Consider the following 21953-nt stretch of genomic DNA (forward strand, 5'->3'; position numbering starts at 1 on the left):
TTTAGGAATCTGTCTGGGACGTGGAATGGAGTGGTATATTTTGCAAACCAGGTGAGGATGTCCGAATATAATATCTAACCTGACCAAAAGGTTTGAGTGGAAATGAAGTACCTTTAGCCTGAGTGAACCACTTTTCAGGAAAAGGGCAACCAGAACTTGTAGGAGATGGACCTTAATATTGTCACATGCACCCTGATCTCACAGATGCCAGGGCACACTTTGGTTTTGGTTTGCTTGGAATGAGGGTGACTGGAGATGGTGGCGTCTCTGGGATGCCGTTAACTCGCAACTTATGCAGTTTTAACTAGCACAATTTCAGCCTTCCTCCTGAGTTCTAGGAACTCTTTCTTGGGCTTTGGAGGCCTCCTCGAGATCTCACAAAGGCCACTAGAGCCTGCATGAGAGTTTCCCAGAGCCCAGTAAGCAAGGCAGAGAGCTTAAAAGTGCTTTTATGTACCAGGAAAACGCTTTCGTTCTCCTTCCCACCCTTTCCTCCTGCATTTTGTCCCCCTTGCTTCACCAGAGCATTGACTCTCCCCATTTCATGGTGTCTTACTGTCCCTTCTTTTCCATACGTCTGTCAAATCACTTTGCCACAGAGTCCCACTCATGTGCAGCTGCCTCCTGACAGACAAGCTCCTAGCTTTGCAAGACAGCAGCTTCAGTATCCAGCTAGTAAGGCATGGTGCAAAGGCGAGAGAGAGGTTGGTTGGTGGAACGGAAAGAGGAGGCATGTTTTGAGAGGGTGAAGAGTGGAAAGAGAAAGGATAGAAAGGGATTTGTAAGTGTGAAGAAACTGTCCCGGGTAGAAGATTATGCAGGAAGGGAAGTTGGGCGCAGAACCCAGACCCAAACCTGCCACTCCTCCCAGAGTGCTGCTTGAGGTGACTGCCTCAAATCAGAAAGGCTCATCGTAGTGCCAGCCCTGGGCTGTGGGCCATCTGTGGCCTTTGGGCTGCAGGTTCTCCACCTCTTTTTTAAGGGAAAAGGAAACTGGACTCAGCACAGAGCAGATTTCTGGAAATCAAAGTCTATTATTGTCCTGATGTCAATTGCCCAGATGGTACGAATAAATTTTAACAGGCCCGTTGCCTAGTGATTGAAACATTCTGTTCAGCCTTCTAGTCAAATACAGTGTTTGACTGGAATTTCTGTGCATGCAAAATGTGAAAAGGCAGTATTTAAATAGAGATTAACTGACCTTCTGTCACCCAGGAAAGAACACTTGGGCACCTGAACCAGTCTCAGCAAAGCAAAGGTCCTGTGAGGAGGCATGCTATGTGATTTGTGTTTGGTTTATTATTTGTGTTTGGACATATGGTTTGTAGGAAGGAGGTGTTTTGTTGTTGTTATGGAAATTTTTCAACCCATAATTAGATGTGGTCTTCCTAGCAATGCTGTAGAATCAGGCCTGAAAGAAGAAGGGACACAGGTTTGTAGTGTGCTCCTCTCGGTTGTTCTTTTGCTTTAAAATGCTGGAGGGGAAAACAAATCCTAACTGAATTGTTTTCTGTGTATCGATTTCAGCTTGTATTTTGCTGGAGGCTCCGGCCATATGTTGACAGGTTTTAAAAGAAGATCAGGATATAATGCTATCATTGCTAAAACTATTTAACATCATTTAGTGCTGACGCTGTGCTGCATCCTATTATAGTAATTGAAAATACATCTCCCAGCTTAGCTGAATGCCAAGATGAGCAAGAAGATCTTGTGTTCCATCTGGCTTGAGGTTTTGATGAATGCCCTAGAAAAGGGAATTGCCACACTTTGAACCAGACATTGACGATGCATTTCTGCACAGCCTTACGGTTTGAACTTGGTGCAAATACGGTGCTGGAGTTGCACAGGTGGCGCTAAAGTTTCCCAAGGTGGGTGCCTACCATTCTGGGGATAAAAGGAGAAATATGGGGCTGCCAGAGATTCCTCATGGGGGTCACATTGTCTCTGCCTTGGCCCCTTTCATGTACCTCATTTACTACTTAAGAGCAAAAGTATACATCCTGCTTCATTGTACCTATAAGACTATTTCTCCTTCAGTCCTTGTGATCTCAAATAATTTGCTCTTCTTTCACCTTCTAGGAACTGAAAAAGAGCAGCAACACTAGTTGCTGACTTCAGTTTTTAAATGGCTTAAGTTTTTATTGATCTAGGCTTGGGTATTGTTTATTGCTGCTTGTGTTCATACCTTGGCTGCCCTTCTCTTTGGTTATTATAATCAGCAGCAAGAGTCTGTTGTAAATTTACTATTACAGTGGTACCTCGGGTTAAGTACTTAATTCGTTGCGGAGGTCCGTTCTTAACCTCAAACTGTTCTTAACCTGAAGCACCACTTTAGCTAATGGGGCCTCCTGCTGCTGCTGCGCCGCCGGAGAACAATTTCTGTTCCCATCCTGAAGCAAAGTTCTTAACCCGAGGTACTATTTCTGGGTTAGCGGAGTCTGTAACCTGAAGCGTATGTAACCTGAAGCGAATGTAACCCGAGGTACCACTGTATTGCTTTATTAATTGCCTTCTGAACCACTGTCTCGAGGCAATATGCACATAAGATAATTAAAAACAGTTAAGAACACAAAAACAACATTTAAAGCAAGACTAAAATCCTAACAAGTGGACACTTATGCTGAATGCTCATTTATCCAGCTAGGAAAGCCTGTCAGAACAATAACTGTCTTCAATTGTTTCTGGAAAGTGCAGCTAGTGATTGCTTGCTGTATCTCGACAGAAATGCTGCTCCACAGAACAGGGGCAGCCACATGAAAAGCCCTGCTCCGAGTTACTGTGGAGAGGGCTTCTGAGGTCTGTGGCACTCACAGGAGAAACTCTCCTGCAAAACGCAGCAATCTACTGGGTGAATAAGGCGCTTCTCAAGCAACTGGAGCTGTATAGGGACTTATATGTTGGTACCAACACACTGAACTTGGCCTGGTAGCAAACTTGGCAGCCAGTGCAAATCCTGCAAGTGAAGTGTTGTTGTGATGGTAGTAGTTTGCCCACACAAACAACCGAGCTGCTCTTTTCTGCACCAGCTGCAACCACCGGACCAATCACAGCGGTGGCCACACATAGAGCACATTGCAGTAATCCAGCCATGAGGTTACCAATGTCTGGACAACTGTGGTCTCAAACAATCCTGATCAGGGAATGGCCATGAATGTATTTACCAGCCATAGCTGCTAAAAGTCTCTCCTAGCCACACCTGAAGCTCCAGGGACTCTCCAGCAGAGATTTGACAAGCACCCTCTCTTTCGACGTTCAGCCATCTCTTTTAATGCTGACCTTTTAATGCCGACAGGCCAATGTGGTCGTTTCAGTGATTATTTTCTACCATTTTTCATTGTGTTTTATGTTTTATTGTATACCTATTGCTGCACACTGCCCTGATATTTTATGATATGGCTGGATGTAAATATTTTTTTAGAATGAATAAACTCAGATCATCCAGTTGGAGGAGGCCTTGTGGACCATCTGGAGCTCCAGCACCCTGCCTGATGCAGGAAATCCTTCCTCTGGCCTCAGAACTTGCCCTGGGTTCTTTGCAGAGATCTCTCTTCACCTGAGATCTCATCAGAGCCCAGCTGGTGTTCCGTGTGCATGGTCATATTTCTCTCTCAATGGCTGACTTTGCCACCAACACTGGTGAAAGAAGGGAAGCAGATGGAAGCTTAGCTGCGCGGCAGCAGGCCACTGCGACGCAATCTAATCTCTTTGCAGAGCCGGCAGTCTAGAAGGGGTTGAAATGCGACCTGCAGGGATGACAAGGTGTGAATGGAAGGAAAGACAAACCATGGGATGTGTGGGTTCTAATTTGGGATATGCATAGAAGTGGCTTCAGATAATAATTTAAACTGAAGGTACGGGGGGGGAGAGGCCCACCTGTTTCATTATGTTGCACATGTATGCAAACACCTGAGTTCTAGTGGTATATTGCACAGTGCTTTCTGTGGATTGTGGTGCTAAACACATGAAACAAACGGAGCGTTTAGCCCAAGTGTCTTGGTCTTCATTCCCCAGTCAGTGCTGTGATACCCTAATGCATAATGCAGAACCCTCTGCTTGTCCCATTCTGCCTTGAAATTGCATCTGGTTTCCAGTGACAAAAACATGGTAAGGCAATACCTTTCATTATGCTAACTTCAGCTGGTAAATATATAGAAGGTTTTCAGACAAGGGAGTGTTCATTATTGGGCTTCTGGGCACTGATGTTTTTACAGATCTTCAAGATTCATTATTGGGCTTTTAGGCATGCAAGTTCTTAATGAAATGTTAAGCTACAGTTGTTTGTATTGTATTTTCACCCACCGTTTAACACAAAATGTATAACATGTCATTGATGTAGTTGAAGACTAAATCCAAATACAGAGTGATAGCAAAATCAAAACAACAAGAGAGTTGTGTGGCATCTTAAAGACTAACCAATTTATTATGACAGAAGCTTTTGTGAATGACAGTCCACTTCAACAGATGCATGAAGTGTTATCCTGAGTTGCAGGTACACACACACACACACACACACACACACACACACACACACGTACATGGTTTAGGTGTGGGACTGTAAACGGGAGAGCCAGAAAGAAATGAAATGCAGAAAAAAACTAGGGAGTGGTAGCCATGTACAGCCAGCCCTCAATGAGGGTTATGTTGCACACTTAAAGCCAAAATTGCATATAGTCAAAACACATTGAGTGCAATTATGGGCTGAGCTTTTAAGGTGTTTGTGTAGGCCAAAATTGTCATTTTTTTAAAATTTCAAACTCCCATAATTCAAAAACGGGATGAGATAAAAAATCAAAAACTGAGATTTGGGACCTTCTCTTATACTATTTTTAGGAAACTGAAAGCAATATAAAATGGTAAGGTAAAAGTCATTGGATCACATGACATGGAATGACCCCCACACCTTTCCCCCTGATGAGACCCAAGGCAGCTTACAAATGAGAACAAGAACCGCTAAAAACATAGACAAAACAATCATTAAAAACAATTTAATATTGGTAGAATTAAAATGATATAAAATATAAAATTTATTAAAACCATACAAATAATTACAGATTAACAGATTGTTCAATTCAATTGTGTGATTCATTAAGCTTTCCCCCTCCTCTCATATGGGGATGGCCCTACTCTGTGCCCATCCAGATATTTCTTTGTCAATGAAACATTGAAATGGATATCCAGTGCCATCTGAAGGAAGCATTCTCTAACTTGTGACTCTGACGTGTGCAGACTTGCACTGAATGTTAATGCAGAGTGCCCCTGCTGTTAGCCAAAACTGTAACATCTAATCCAAAAGCTCAGTAATTATTCTTCACATTCATGTGATTTCAGATAGGCATGGCTGCTGGGAGGGAACTGTAAACAATGAGGTCAGAAGGAAATGAAAGGCGGAAAATGCAAAGAGTGAATTCCATTGCTATTTATTGACATTGTTACAAATTAACAAAGCAGTTTTGGAGAAAGCATAAATCCTGGCACACTTAAAGATGCAATGTGATTTTTGAAAACCGCAAAGATTGCCCTATCATTCCCATTAGCAGGAGGAAAAGAATTATGAAAAAGTTGGGAGACAGTAAAAGAACTTATATCACAATAAGTAAGGCATTATAAAAACCATAGCCTTTACCCCCTTATTTCTCACATTCTGTGAATGAGAACCAGTGAGACAAAGAGGTTATTAAAACTTAAGCTTTTAAGATCTCTATCAAATCTCATCATAAATTATGTTCAAAAGGACAATAATATCTGATCCATCTACTTATTACAGAAATTCTAAAGCCCAAGCCTCTAATTGCCTTCTCCTGAAGAGGCCATTTTCATTTTCAATCAGACAGTGGGACTTCTTTTTTCAAGTAAACATGCATAAAATGGGTCTGCGTCTGCGTTGCAAAGGGCTCTGCAAATACTATGGTCTCTCTCTCCATGGTCTGTGACCTTTATACAGTAGAAATTCTTCTACATTGGTTGATAAAAGTCGACACTGGTTGATAAAAAGGGTACTTGTTGGCAAACGTGTTTATTAACATCGCATTTCTTATGCAGATACGTGAATAAAGAAAATGATATTCTGCCCTCTGCTGTTCCAGAGATAGAACTGTGAAATGTTGCATTAAAACCCCAATGAGGTGTTCCTTCCAAGTTTCTGTTTCTGGCACCCATCTCTTATCACTCAGACAAGCTTCGCCATATAAATGGTGCTAACTCAGCCTCTCCTACTAATGGTGGGAAATTGCTTCATCACTGAAAGTGGCCTTAGGATACAAGCCAGCTACAGGAAAGCTGGAGCAAGCAGTGTAAAGAATTAATTTTCTATAATTCTTCAGATATTGAAAAAGCTGCCACAAAGAATGATAACATGTGACAACGGTAACCTAAGCCTGGAGCTGGCAAAAGTTAAGGTGAAGCAGCCTGCAGGTTTTACTATAAGACATTGACTCTTTGGGTCATTTTCCTTACTGATGATGACCCCGTGCAGAGGAGACCTTAATGTGCAGAGCAAAGCCAGCCCAAGGAGCCCCTTGTGGAACCCAAACCCCATGTGATCCTCATACCCTCTCCAGATCTGCCCAGGAGGGTCAGGAGAACCCCTGGAACAGCACATGAGGGCAGGGAGATTGTTCTGTTTGGCCAGCAGAAATGCTTGCGCTGACGGAATTGTCACCTTAGCATGACATTGAATTCCAACCTTTGCATTCTGGCTCCTGCAAGCCCCTGCTGAGCCAGGCCCAGACTCATTGGAGGCCCAGGTCCACCCAGTTGGTCATGCCCTCACCACTGCTCCACTGCCTACTCAAAGCTTACGCGGTGGCATCAAGCCCTCACAGGAGGATCCCAAATGCTGCCACAAGTGTCCAGAGTCGTCAAGAAAGAACCATAGGAACGACATTTCCAGTGGTATGTGGGCCTGACAAAAGCTCTCCTGAAAACCTCACTACCCACATCGCTGAGTATGGCAGGGAAAGGAAGGGGTAGTAGAGGGTCCCATTGAGGAGGCCCAATTGTAAGTTAATTAGTGAGGCAATTATAATTGGCCCAAATTAGCTCATTTGTGTCAGTTCCATTCTAAATTGCAGCTGGGGCTCACCCATTTCTAGGGATATACAGTACAGTGTTCTAAAGAGTGTAGTAGTAATCACTATGATGTGTAGGGCTCTATTGATGTGTTCCAAGGGTGGGACTCCTCAGCCTTGAGTGATGAATATGTTCTCTAGGTGTCTCTGTCTGGGCCCTGGGACTCTCCCTAGTACCACCCTTCTGCCTTGCTCCTTGAGTGGTTTTACCAGGCTGAAATGTGTCCTTGAGCAGTGATCATGCACTTTGCTTGTTTGGATGGAAAACTGAGAGAAATGCATGGTTGTTTGTGTATAGAAGCCTGACTTTTGCATGATGGGACTTGTGGCTTACTGCAGGGGCAAAACTAGCTTTTATTTCACTTGGGTCAAAGACCCAGTTTGGCACACCCACACCCATGTGCATTTGCATACAGACACACACAAGCAGGGAGTTTCAATGGTACCCCTCTAGAGGCTTTGCCAGTGTGGTGTAGTGCTTAAGAGTGGTGGACTTGTAATCCGGGGAACTGGGTTCGCGTCTCCGCTCCTCCACACGCAGCTGCTGGGTGACCTTGGGCTAGTCACACTTCTCTGAAGTCTCTCAGCCTCACTCACCTCACAGAGTATTTGTTGTGGGGGAGGAAGGGAAAAGGAGATTGTTAGCCGCTTTGAGACTCCTTAGAGTAGTGATAAAGCTGGGTATCAAATCCAAACTCTTCTTCTTCATCATCCAGGGCAAAAAGCCTGGCCAGCTATGGCTCTGCTTGCTGCATAAATATGAAAGCAACATCATTTTCTCTATTTACTTCTGCCTCTTGACCCACAATCCACTGCCATGCTCAGAAGGTTTCCTACAAGGGCTTGTGAACACACATAGGAGCCAACTCCCAGGAGCCAAGGTCCCTTCAGCTCCCCCACTAAAATATTTGAGGGGCTTATCCCCCCCATTGATTGGCATTGCCATTCAAATGGGGCGTGTGCACTGTGTCATGGGATTGATTATGCAGGGCAGGGCTCGCCCCCCAATATTTTATTCAAGCTGGCACTCTTGTCCCCACTCCAGCTATTCTGAATTGCTGTAAACTACTTAAGGCACGGTTAGTGTGTGTGTGTGTGTGTGTGTGTGTGTGTGTGTGTGTAAGTGAGTGAGTGAGAGCTCTGATTGTAACAAAACCTCTAGGCAGCTTACACCCCACCTCAAATATTTAAACTCTTAATAAATGTGGCTGCTTCCTTTGAAGCTCTGGGAGTGGACCGGAGAGAAACCTCACCAAATGCAGTCCGCTCCTGTTGCCCCACCCACAGGCCGCCGCAGATAGGCCAGAATTTGAATCTGGGTTTGGCGGGAACCCATCAGGCACCGCAATGGCCAGGGGACAGGAGCAATGCTCAGGGGGACATGGCATGGCTGCGGGAGGATGAGGAAGCCCCATGCCAGGTTGCAACCGACGCCCACCGCTGGAGTGGGTGAGTGGCCATTTTAAAACATTGACGTGATAAACATCAAGAGTAGACAAAAAGATAATAATAATAATAATAATAATAATAATAATAATAATAATTTATTATTTATACCCTGCCCATCTGGCTCGGCCTCCCCAGCCACTCTGGGCGGCTTCCATAGAAACCAAAAATACAGTAAAATATCACACGTTAAAAACTTCCCTGAACAGGGCTGCCTTAAGATGTCTTCTGAATGTCAGGTAGTTGTTTATTGCTTTGACATCTGCTGGAAGGGCGTTCCACAGGGCGGGCGCCACTACCGAGAAGGCCCTCTGCCTGGTTCCCTGTAGCTTTGCTTCTCGCAATGAGGGAACCGCCAGAAGGCCCTCGGCGCTGGACCTCAGCGTCCGGGCAGAATGATGGGGGTGGAGACACTCCTTCAGGTATACTGGACCGAGGCCGTTTAGGGCTTTAAAGGTCAGCACCAACACTTTGAATTGTGCTCGGAAACAAATTGACAGGAGAAGTCTAGATAAGCTTGCCTGAACAACAGTGTTTCAAGGAGGTGCTGGAAAACTTCCAGCGAATAAAAAAGCAGTATAGAAATATTATAAATGAAATAAAAATACCGTAATGCTCTAGGGCAGAACTTTCCAAACTGTGTGTCCTGACACACATTAGTGTGTTGGCTGCAGTGTGCAGGTGTGTCACCCAAACGCTCTTTGCACTGCTGCCGGGGCTGGAAAGGGGTTAGTTAACCTCTGGTTTGCTAGTAAAACTGGATTACTGTGTTGCGAAATGATGCCTGTCTAAAAAGTTTGTCGCCAACATGAAAAGTTTGGAAAACTCTGCTCTAGGGTATAGAGAAGCTCTTTAATAGAAGGGACCATGGCAACCATAACCCCGATGAAGGTAGAACTGGGACATACCTGCAGGAAAAGGGCGGATATGACCAAGCAAATAAGATCAAAGGTCCAACAGCAACGAATGACGCTTCTTTAAAATTCTTAGCAAGCTTCCTGGTTGACTGAGTAGAACTCGAACACCCAAGAGGGAAAGCAGAATCTGCAAGGTCAGGAAATACAGTGAGTACTATCACCTGTCGGTAGCTTGGGTCATTATTAGGAGGATCATTGGTCACTGTTGGTGGCCAAGGCCTCTCACAGGAAGGAGGGAGGGGTACGGAGAAAGAAAGGAGGGAGAGTCTCCAGGGTAAAGAATTAGATCTTTTTCATGCTGCTAGAAATAGGGCAAATGGGGAAGACAGGGGTGGGGTGGAGGTGGCAGTGGATGCGAACCCATTTGCCCTTGAAACAGGCAATAGAATACCTAGGGTGAGATTCAATGTAGCACTAAGTGGGGTATAGGGAACAAGCTCAACTCACACAATGAGACTTCCTCCCCCCCTTTCCCTCCCTTGCATCCCCTGAACCAGTTCTGGAGGTTCCTTTAACCCTCCAACAATGATTTAAGGGGCATAAGGGCGCATGGGCCAGGGGAAAGGAGGGAACTGCACAAATATACCTCACCTCACCCATACAACAACATAGTTAAATACCACCCCTATTTCTTACTCTCTTTTAGGGATGGGGGAGAATTTCAATTGTTTGTATTTAAAGGTGAATCTGCCTAATCTGCAGGATGCGGGTGGCGCTGTGGGTTAAAACACAGAGCTTAGGACTTGCCGATCAGAAGGTCGGCGGTTCGAATCCTCGCAATGGGATGAGCTCCTGTTGCTCAGTCCCTGCTCCTGCCAACCTAGCAGTTCGAAAGCACGTCCACGTCAAAGTGCAAGTAGATAAATAGGTACCGCTCCGGCGGGAAGGTAAACGGCGTTTCCGTGCGCTGCTCTGGTTCGCCAGAAACGGCTTAGTCATGCTGGCCACATGACCCGGAAGCTGTACACCGGCTCCCTTGGCCAATAAGGCAAGATGAGCGCCGCAACCCCAGAGTCGGTCACGACTGGACCTAACGGTCAGGGGTCCCTTTACCTACCTAACCTGCACTTTCGAAAACAATACGCATTATGCAATCAGCCTTCTAAATTCACACTTCTCCAAATTTTGCAGTGTAGTTTTCCAGCCAGGTAACATATATTCGTGAAAATAACGTACAAAAATGCATAATATAAGGTGATAGTGCTTTCCATAACTGTGTGCGTTAGGCACAACTGCACCCAAAATGTGCTTACTAGAAGCAATTTTGCAGTACAATGCTAATGCATTTTCATGAGGACTTTTTAAAAAATTGCAAACTAATGTGGATAACTGAATTTGAAATTTGAAAACGAGAAACTGAGAGAATGAAATTGAGAGAACCGTCCATCCCTAATCTACTGTATATATATATGATTCTGGCATGAAAAATCACTGGAGCTACTACTATTGCATTAGAGAGCGTGGAATTCTGATGTATTTAGAGAACAGTCTATAACCAGTCTGTGTCAGTTGTACATTCGTTCATTCATTTGTTCATAAATCTGTTCTGTCCCATTTCTGCATCAGTTTGTGATTTCTCCCTGAGTACTTTTGTTTGGCTAGAATGTGGACATGAAAGGTGATAACGCCTTTAATTTGCCTGAGTGGAGACTGTGTGTGTGTGTACAAACCTCTGTACAAAGGTAAAAGCCACATCCATTGCTCTGTGGTTCTGGCCCTGCCTGCCAGTCGCATGCAGTTCCCAGAAGGTTGCATACAAATGTGGCTGAAAAGGTATTTCCACCCCTGCTGTATACCAGTCTTCCACAACTTGATGCCCTCAAGATGTTTTTGGACTACAACTCCTACCAGCCCCAGCCAGCTTGTTTCTACCAGCAACATAGCAACATAGAACTGCCTCCTGTCATTGCATATGCCCGAGGGAGCCCATATCAAACTCAGAGCAAGGAAAAATAATGTGCACTTTTCATGAACGAATTCATGGATTCTTTTCTCTTTCCCCTCTGTTACAGTAGCTGCATTGCTCAGCATGGACAACCAAGCATTCGTGGTTATTCCTCACCATGGTGTGATGGCCAGCCACCCAAACCAGATTTTGTACCCAACTGGTGCCACGCATTTGGGTGGCCAGCCACTTGGAACAGGCTATCCAGGGAGCCACCTCTATGGAGGAACTGAGCCAGTTGGTAACTTACGTACAGAACGCAAAGGAGAACCCAGGGTGCTAGGGGTAAGTGACCCATCTCATACTATGGTCTCTGGGGATTATTGTGATCACCAATAAAGAGTTATATAGCAAAAATAATTATGTAGGGAACAGAAGTATCTTCCTCTATGGCTTCTTTGTGGATTAGCTTATACACCAAGCATTGCCTCTCTGTCACAATTCATCCACCCCAGCTCTGATATTCTGATTCACATCAAGGGTTGTGGGGAAATAATTCGGCATTGAAAGGTGAACTCAGCTCACCTAATTCTCAGTCTCTGGCACAATACGTGCACCAAAATGTAGCCATCTTTCAAAATGCACACTTCTCTGAAATATTCTTCACCGTAAAATGTTTTCTATTCGGGTACAACTGCTGTGCTAAATGTGTATGTTTGGCAAAACTGCATGCTGAAATGTGTGTGGTAAGATAAATTCACCCTGAAGGAAAACTTTCTGGGGAGGGAGGGAAATTGTGATTTGTAGGGAAATGTGCAGAACTGAAATTAAGATTGGAAAAGTGAGAAACGGAGAGAAATTAAAAATGGTCCCATCTAAGCTGAACACCTGAAATATCTGCTTTCATGCAGATGCGGGATGTGGGTGGCGCTGTGGGTTAAACCACAGGGCCTAGGACTTGCCGATCAGAAGGTCGGCAGTTTGAATCCCTGCGACGAGGTGAGCTCCCATTGCTCGGTCCCTGCTCCTGCCAACCTAGCAGTTTGAAAGCACGTCAAAGTGCAAGTAGATAAATAGGTACCGCTCTGGCAGGAAGGTAAACGGCGTTTCCGTGTGCTGCTCTGGTTCGCCAGAAGCGGCTTAGTCATGCTGGCCACATGACCTGGAAGCTGTACGCTGGCTCCCTCAGTCAATAAAGCAAGATGAGCGCCACAACCCCAGAGTCGGCCACGACTGGACCTAATGGTCAGGGGTCCCTTTACCTTTACTAAGCTGAACACCTGAAACATCTGCTTTGGGGGAAAATCCAAGTTTCCCTCTTCCCCTCACCCCCGCCAGTTCTCAGCAGTACTTTTAAAAACTGAGTTGCAATGGAATTCCCCCACCCCACAGACACACAAAACAATGTTTTCTGAATGCCACTTCTTCCCAAAGTGTGTTAAAGTTATCTATATCTATATCTATATCTATATCTATATCTATATCTATATCTATATCTATATCTATATCTATATCTATATAAACAGACACACACACCCTTTTGCCGCACTTCCGCAATCCTTATTCTGGCTGCTGTTAGGAAGGGAGGAGCTTTATATAAGGAATTGTGTGAGAGTTGCTGCTGCACTAGGTGGGGTAGATGTACCCCAAACCAGGAGCTGGTAGCACCTCTTTGGCCCAGGTCAGGTGAGCTTAGCTTCCCCCTCAAACAACACTTGTAGCTGTTTCAATAGCAAAGCCTAAATGGTGGAAAGGCAGGATATGAAACTGTAAAATAAACAAACCAACCCATGGCAATTTTCTCACTCCTCTTTGGGCTGTGTACCTTTTTGTTTGTTTTAAATGTCATTCTTACAACCATACATTTGCACGATATATAGGGCGTGTCTAAAAAATGGATTTTTAAAACTCTGAAATGCTGCTCTTTGGAAATGGGGAGGGTGTTTTATGATGCTACAAAAGTTGGTCAGTGCTCTGGACAGTTCCTTCGGTTTCAAATTGACAGAATTTGTCTCCCCAAACAAAGACTGTCGAAGATACTGGGACTCATCTCACCTATTCTATTCAATTGTATTATTACAGGCTATCCAGATTCTGATTGGCTTGGTTCACATTAGTTTTGGGAGCCTCTTGACCCTTCTCTTGGACAGAAGCCAATCATACACTATGCTCTCTGGATATGTGTACTGGGGCGGACTCATTGTAAGTAGCACCAGTTCAATTGAAACAAATTCAAACTATGCCAGCCACCTCCCCATTTGACAAGTGATTGCTGCAGGCAACCTTTCTTCTAAGGGAAAGAGAACCTCACCATTCAAGAAACCCTAAGAGTAGGGAATTAAATAGCAGTTAGATGTTTCATGAATTCAATAGCACTTGAATGTGACATTTCGATTACTAATTGCCTAGTCTTTTTACATCCAACAGTTGATCAGCGGGGAGGGTACCAACTAGGTGGAAAATTGGCCTTGTCCACATGGTTTCTGGGATCAAATGCTTTCTGTGCATTTTGGAACCCACATGGAAGCAGCTCTCAAGCTCAGCCTAGCGGTCATTTGTATAAGAAACCCAAATTGCTGGTTTCTCTTAGGAATACCAAACTGAATTCAGATAATTTGCCAGGTTGAGTTCAGACAATTTAATGCAGGTAGAGATACCAATATATAACATGTGCGTGTGTGTATGTGTGTGTGTTCGTGTTCTATTTCTTTGGATGCTCGGACACTACACTGAGGAATCGCAGCTTATTAGCTCAAGGCTGAACTCCAATTTCCTATGCTTTCCAGGAGATGGTGGGTTATGCATCAAAGACAGGAATGGTAACTACAACAGAAAAAAATCACATTCAGGAAATGCACGTAGTGCATTTTTTCCTGTCCTAATTATTTTGCCCCTGGCCCCTTACTTTTGCCTCATAACTCCTGTAGACAGCCTGTCCCATTTGTCAGCATCCTCTTTTATCTGCATAAGTCTTTCCCCACCTGAATTTGGAGTGAAGTTTTACTCTAATCCTGATTTTTTTCCCTTGTGTGACCCAGTTCATCATTTCCGGATTTGCATTGGCGATAACTGAGCATAACAGATCATCTCTACAGGTGAGTCTGGTTCTTCACATCCTGCCCTGCCTCTCAACCCACCATTTACTGCACATATATTGCACACTTTCTTTGGGAGCTCAGTACAGCTTACACAAGACTTCTAAAAATCCTCCTGTCAGGACTTCAGGGCTACAGAATCTGTAGCATCCTCCTTGTTCTGAATTTCCCCCCAGATAAGAGCAGCCAACTCTTATTGGAGTCCCAAACCTTGTGACTCCTCAGAGAGGTCTTGGAATAGCATGGAAAAGCTGAGACTCTTTTAATCATTGAGCCTTCTCTGCAGTAACTGTGCAAATATCCTAATAAAATAAAATGGCGTTTTCTTAGAGAGATTCCTGGAAATAATCTGACTTCTATAGGCAGTTGTTTCTAAGGTCTGACCTTGGACTGAAGCAGTATTTCATCCCTGCATAATTGATCTAGGAAGTAGGCTTGTCCAAAATTTATCAGAAAACAATTTTTTGATACTTAAAAAAACAACACGTTTTCTTTTTCCAAGCTCTTCCTGAAGACTTGGAGAATTTCAGTCCACCCACGGATAATACCTGCAAAACTCCCACTTCTTTTAATGCAAATAACATGGGGAAATTTTGGGGCGCCATTTTCAGACAGCCCTAGTTTTCACATAGTCAAAAGGAGGTAAAAAAAAAAAAAGAGGCCAAACTCTTGCAATTCCATTAATAGAGATGGTGCCAAAAGTTCTAGTCATGCATTTTAAAGCTGCATCTGTGGAAGGGTAGTGGGAAGTGTACAGGAAGATCTGAAGTGGGATATAACCATGTTTGGCTTGAATGCTTGCAATTCTCTCCACCACAAGGAACCCTAGGTTCTTGTTCACAGGGAGGACAGCCACTGCATCCGGTCAAACCACTTCCTCCTTTAAACCTTCCCACTCAACTCAGGAAGATGCGGGGCAGGTGGTGGGGCTGGGAGCAGTGTGCACAGCCCACCTCCCCCACCATGTTTAAGAATATCTGAATAGGGCTGTGGTAGCCAGCATGGTGCCCTTGAGATGTTGTTGGACCACAACTCCCATCAGCCCCAGCCAGCAGGGCCATTGCTCAGGGATGCTGGGATGGCCAGCAACACTTGGAAGGCACTGTATTGGCTATCCCTGGAATAAGGCTTTTGTCAGGTTGCTATGCAGCATGACCAGAATAGCTTGTACCCTAAGGGTGTATTTGTTTCTTACAGATGAAAGTCAGCGCATGCCTGAACATTGTGAGCACTCTTGCTGCAACTGTTGGGATAATTGTTCTCCTCATAGATGAAAATGTTTTTCCCGTTTATTATACACCCTCTGACTTAATACGCCTGGTAAGCCTGTTTTTGGGAATGTTGAGTTCTGAACTTATTTTAGCAGCAGTTGAATGGGCTGCATCGGAAAGCTCCCTTAACCTGGATGTAGCAAATGGGGCTGGCTGCCAAACTCCTGAGATTTTTTTGTTTTCCACTGTAATCCTCATCCTTTATTTGCTCTGCCCTCATTATATCCCTTGCCATTTACCAAGTGGTGTGAAGCGAAACTGCTACTGGATAGGAGGATCTGGCAGGAGGGTAGGTTAAGCCAGGGAGATAAAATAGGCCTTTCTTAGTCACCTGAGCCATAAAGGAATCAGGCGGAGCTTGATTTAATATAACGGCAACCTCACAACTTTTTAAGGCTTTGTCTCCTTCCACTGCCAGCTTGTAGATGTGGCAGGAAAGGAGTTCACAAGATGAACTACATGTCCTTAAGCAGCAGGAGCAGAGGGTCCCAGCACCAACCAGACAGAGGTAGAGTTATATCATTGACTGCACTAATAATACTAATAAGGCCAGTGCTAATGCTAATAAGTCGTCTAGCAACAATTGAATTTAACATTTCAGCCACATAGGGACTAGTTTGGCTCTTCAATGCAAATATATTGGAACCAGGGACAGTGAATTAACCGTGTACCCTGCTCTCAGGTACAGCAAAGCCCCTCAGACATCACTTGGACTGCAGAGAAACCCTGCCACAGGCTGGTGTGTTAAAAACACAAGCTCTGCAAATAAACCTGACTTGTTAATACCTGTGTGGAGCCTGAATCAGCCGCGGACGTTTAATAGATGACAGAGGGCTCATCTGTGTTCTGCTTGGCCTGTGTTTTCTAGGCATGGGTCCGAGTGGTTTTGTGTTTGCCCCACCCCTTTCCCCCTGGAAAACCCACTCTTTAGTGATAAATCGGAACAAATGGCAATCCGCAGAAAACCTGATTGCCGTGTGCTCTGATTCAGCACTGAACCATGGGGAAAACTGCAGGGCAAACAGAAGTTTGTCTAAGCCCACAGTCATGATTTCTTAAGATCGGAGCTAATTTTAACTTGTTTCCATTATTTATATATATACAGGCAATGATTGTTTAGTGCGGGGGTTATGTTCCTGACTCCCACGCATGTTGGCGGAGCACACATAAGCCCACCGCACCCCGCCTCCTTTCTGGCCACTTCCGGGTTGCTGTGAGGCATGTGCTTGTGGCTGCACATCAACTGGACACATGTAAATCAGCCATTGCTTATATAAAAAAAGCATTCAAGTACGGTAAATGAGGAGATTACTTTTCTCCCTTTGGGTGCCAGATTCATCACACATTAGCAAATGCCAAATCTAAAAATTGGTGATCCAGATGTTGGTGTTGTCAGAACCTCTTTATGAGTGTGCTTCAGAACCATAGGACCTGGGAAGCTGAATTGCAAGTTGCAACAATGTTTAAGGCAAAATACTGATCAATCTTAAATTAAAATGTTTAATATTTAAAATATTATTTACCATTACAATTGAACAGTATTGCAATCTGAAGACAAACACTGGGTCTTTTATTTTATCATCTATTACTTTAGTAGTTTTCTGTGGTGATTCAGTTATCCTTAATCGTGTAACCTTAATATGATCTGACGGCATGGCTTTATGTTTGGCAGAGAGTAGCCCTAGGACTTTTAAATGTCATCTTGATCTTTGCCGTCCTGGAGTTCTTCATTGGAATGGTCTCTCTAAGTTTTGGGTATGAAGCAATATTCCGTCGAGGTGAAGAGGTAAGCATCTCCATGGGACTTCTTCTTGGGTACGGGGGTGAAACTTGTAAGATGTTTGCTTTGGGAAAATGGGAACCAGGTGGCCTCTACAGAATTAAAAGGCGGAGGAGATGCTACTGGGAGAAAATTAAGTCAGTGGTGGCATCTGGAAGGATGTAAAGCGTAATAATAGCATCTGAGACTTTCTAATTGTTCATTGTAATCTACTTTCCAGGCAATATATGATGTGCCAGATGCAGTCATACCACACCAAGGAAATCTTCTGCCAATAGGTCCTCCTCCATCTTATGAAGCATATGCCAACCCGTGCTATGAACCCACAAGCCAGGGAGAATAGAAAAGCCAAGATGAGACTCCTAAGAACAATTACACCCAATTCAGGTCTTCTGGAATGCCAAGTCAATCACAAACTTCAGATGTGTCTCTGCTGTGTTATGTTCATAGTTTTGGGAGAAAGGCCTAGGAATAAGAAGGCATGTCTCTTTGAAACTCCACTGTCGCTGGTACAATGTCCTAGCTTCCCCACTGTAAAACAACCTACCTGTCGCGATTCAAGCATTCTTCAGCCAGAGATAGACTGATCAATCTGATTCTGTCCTCTCTCAGTTTTGCTGGCTTCAAATCATAGGTCTGTTCCATGCGGTTGTTGTATAGATTTTTTTGTTGCTCAAAGGATGGACAAAAAGTTTCTATTTAAATTGTGCACATTTTGTATGCACCTCTTATGTCAAACTGACACACTCTTTTCATCAAATATGCATTTCCCAATACTTTTCAATGCATTTTCCTGTAAAATGTGAATTTGTAAAAAATGTAAATTTAAAATATGTGTGCCCTTTACACACACCAATAATGTACTGCAGAATCCTTATACAGGTGCCATCTGACTGGGAGTTGTATTCCGATCTGCAAGCAAGTCCAGCCTTGTCTAGGGTTGCCATATTTCAAAAAGTGAAAATCCAGACAGAAAAGTTGTTGAACTTTTTTTGACAAAGTTTTGAGCTATTCCTGAGGGAAATCAGCAAAAATGACCTTGCTGACATGGATTTTCCAGGATATTTAGCCAATTTCCGCACAGACACTGCTTGCGACTGCAGTATTCTGGATATGTCTGGGAAATTATGGACTTAAGGCAACCCTAGCCTTGTCAGATTAGTTGAGTTCACTGCAAAACAAATTCTTCCTCTGTTCTTACCATACATGCACTGGAATTTCTTCCTTGTTATTCTCATCTATGAGGACGGGGGGAGGAAATCTCTTCCAGTTCTCATATTTTAGTGAACAAAAACCCCAGGTGTAAAAAAAATCAACTATCACAGAAAATAGCTCTAAACTTGCACTGTATTCCTGGAAGTGGCTTTTAGGAAAGTTCAAATATAATGCAGAAGGGAACAGTTATGGAAACAGAATAAGCTAGCATATGAATGCAGCCTAATTCAGTATAAGGTAGCATCCTGTGTCCCTTTGAGAAATATAATGAAGTTCAATGCCATTAATAAAAAAAGCTAAAACATAATGAATAAGCCTCTTTAATGCCTTATATGTCAAAGATGACCCCATGAGCAGAGTGGGGCTGCATTTAGTGTGCCTTTGGCTCACCACCAACTTCCATACATTGAGTGTAGTTGATTGAATAAGAGAAGCCTACACATATATAGTGCTACCTGATCTGGACCCCTAATTCTGCCAAGGTTCCAGATTGCAGAAAAGCCTATGCATGGAAAAATATTCGGAGATAGGTTTCGCTTTTTCATATGCTATGGCTAGAATAAGGGAGGCACCTGGCATTGCTGCCAGGGGCGGAGCTAGCCACTTGAGCACCTGGAGTGGTGCACATGCCATGACTCGGGGGCGGGGCAATCTACCCAAAGGGTGGGGCAATCCTCACAGGGGGCCAATCACGGCGTGGTGTGGTGATCCTCTTGGGGGGCGGCCAATCGTGGTGTGGCAGTGTGATCTTCCTGGTGGGAGTCCGATAGTGGCGCGGTGGCGTGATCCGCCCAGGGAGATTTTGTCACCCCCCCCTGGGATGACACCCGGGGCAGCCTGCCCCCACCGCATCCCCCTTCCTACACCCCTGGGTGCTGCTCCACTTCCCCTTCTAAATGGGGAGTTCTCTTAGCCAGTGTGGTGTAGTGGTTAAGAGTGGTGGACTCGTAATCTGGGGAACCGGGTTCGCGTCCCCACTCCTCCACATGCAGCTGCTGGGTGACCTTGGGCCAGTCACACTTCTTTGAAGTTTCTCAGCCCCACTCACCTCACAGAGTGTTTGTTGTGGGGGAGGAAGGGAAAGGAGAATGTTAGCCGCTTTGAGACTCCTTGGGGTAGTGATAAAGCGGGATATCAAATCCAAACTCTTCTGTCAAAATGTCTTGCGGAACCTTCCAGCGTTATGGGAAATTCCAACTGTCACTCTTCATTTGCCTCTTTTCTCTCAATCTCTGTTCTAATATCTAGGTAGCCTTATGCCAAGTTTCTCATGGACTGTGATACTCTGAAGAAAATAATCCTGACAGATTTACCAGTGCATTGACTGGTTTTGCCATTAAGCGAGAGAAAGGAGTCTTGGTTTCCAAGCTTTTTACTGCCTCAAGAGGGTCACATTTTTTCACCATGACAGCATAGCCGCAAGTCATGCAAAATATCCTTCTTCCCATGTCCATCCATGAGACATGAGCTACTGTGACGATGTCAGCTCAGTTTCTCTTTGAAATTTATACCAAAGAACTGATTTGTAGCCATGATCCTGACCACATCAACTTTTTAACCATGGCTGAACTATTTTGTTTGCTTTCCTGCAAAACCATCACATCACATTTTAATGTAAATATTGTCATGAACTGATTAATATGAGACTTGTAACTTTTACACATTTTTTAATCTACTGGTTTTATAACTTTAATTTCATAAATGCTTGTAGTTAAGAGATGGGATTTCACTTATATGGATAAATATATGGATAAACCTAAAGTTACAACCAGAATATATGAACCCTACATTACTGCATTAGTTATGAAGTGCACAATGGGTTTCCAAAAGACAAAACGGATGTGAATAAATGTTAGAAGCAGAAACGATGACTGTTCTCTCTCTCTCTCTCTCTCTCTCTCTCTCTCTCTCTCTTAATTCGTTAGTAGAAGCTCTTTAAAACATCCACTTTTGTTGCCTTTTTCAGCTATTCTCTCTGAAGCTAGGTCACTGTGTGTTCAGCATGCCCATTTTGTCCTGGGTGGAGTTGTGTACAGCCCTAGAATATTGCACCTCAGGAGAGGAAAAGAACAGTCAGATGATAATATATGAGGTTGCCATATCTCAGGTTACACATTCCACTCCTTTGTAATATGACTGCCATGATCTCTAAGGAAGCTTCATGATTCTAGCCAAGAAAATCATTTGAAAACAAACCTGATGTGTTCATAGCTTTGCCATTAGTTGTCCTGTTCATGTAAACTTCTGATCACATAGAAGGAGTACAAACCTTCCATCATTTCCTGGTTGAAAGTAAGGGCACTCATAAAAATCTTGTGTTCCTGCTCGGGTTCTGCCACGGTTTCCAGACCATTTTAAAGGAAATGTCATGCAACATGCTATAATAGTTTAAGCAGGAAGTTAGAAGTGCATTGGTAATTGTGACTAAGCTACTGCCACCCAGTTTGAAGCTGATATATCAGCCAAAGCAGATAAAAGGTGCTTCAAGTCACACAACAATTCAAAGTGTTGGTGCTGACCTTTAAAGCCCTAAACGGCCTCGGTCCAGTATATCTGAAGGAGCGTCTCCACCCCCATCGTTCAGACCGGACACTGAAATCCAGCGCCAAGGGCCTTCTGGCGGTTCCCTCATTGCGAGAAGTGAAGTTGCAGGGAACCAGACAGAGGGCCTTCTCAGTAGTGGTGCTTGCCCTGTGGAATGCCCTTCCACCAGATGTGAAGGAAATAAGCAGCTATCTTATCTTTAAAAGACATCTAAAGGCAGCCCTGTTTAGGGAAGTTTTTAATATTTAATGCTGTATTGTTTTTAACACTCAATTGGAAGCCGCCCAGAGTGGCTGGGGAAACTCAGCCAGATGGGCGGGGTATAAATTATTATTATTATTATTATTATTATTATTATTATTATTATTATTAATAATCATGTGTCAGTGCTGGATCAGTTAGCACTTCTGGACTGCAGATCTGATCCTTTAGGTGTGTGGAGATGGAGTTCAGCAACCTGTTAGATAAAGGTGTAGCAAAAGCAAAGAGTCTCAGATATGCCACAAGTGGGAGAAACAGGAACTCAAAGTGCATGCAGGCATTTGGCTGCTGGAGATGAGGGAAGCAAACCAAAAACCGCACAGCAAGTCAAATACATAAAGCACACAATTAAACACTGCAGGAAGTGATCATGGCTGAGATTCGCATCTGCTTGGCACGATAGCTCGATTGATATAAGTAAACCATAGGCCAGGTCAAAAGCAACAGAGTGCAGTTGTGGCCAGCAGCACAG

The 21953-nt window shown here is 44.0% G+C and overlaps 1 protein-coding gene across 2 annotated transcripts; it reads left to right on the forward strand.

Moving 5' to 3' along the window:
* Positions 1-889: 889 nt before the first annotated feature.
* On the forward strand, positions 890-19163 carry LOC310762560 (membrane-spanning 4-domains subfamily A member 15-like). Of its 2 annotated transcripts, none has more exons than XM_083613799.1 (7): positions 890-1432; positions 11443-11660; positions 13398-13517; positions 14354-14410; positions 15608-15730; positions 17354-17467; positions 17682-19163. In XM_083613799.1, exons 2-7 carry the CDS (start codon positions 11460-11462, stop codon positions 17802-17804), a joined length of 738 nt encoding a protein of 245 aa, XP_083469925.1. In that variant the 5' UTR covers positions 890-1432; positions 11443-11459; the 3' UTR covers positions 17805-19163. The 2 variants fall into 2 exon arrangements, with proteins under 2 accessions (XP_083469925.1, XP_083469924.1); XM_083613798.1 differs by lacking the exon at positions 890-1432 and adding an exon at positions 9350-9577.
* The last annotated feature ends 2790 nt before the right edge of the window (positions 19164-21953 follow it).

This window comes from Podarcis filfolensis (genome assembly GCF_964270895.1).
Source record: "Podarcis filfolensis genome assembly, chromosome: 1".
NCBI lineage: Eukaryota > Metazoa > Chordata > Lepidosauria > Squamata > Lacertidae > Podarcis > Podarcis filfolensis.

What these genes read in the sequence shown, in the direction of transcription:
- LOC310762560 (XM_083613799.1), top strand. Translation starts at nt 11,460, where the DNA reads ATGGACAACCAAGCATTCGTGGTTATTCCTCACCATGGTGTGATGGCC. An exon ending in GAGAACCCAGGGTGCTAGGG is followed by an intron (nt 11,661 to 13,397) that starts GTAAGTGACCCA and finishes GTATTATTACAG; the next exon opens with GCTATCCAGATTCTGATTGG. An exon ending in TGTACTGGGGCGGACTCATT is followed by an intron (nt 13,518 to 14,353) that starts GTAAGTAGCACC and finishes TGTGTGACCCAG; the next exon opens with TTCATCATTTCCGGATTTGC.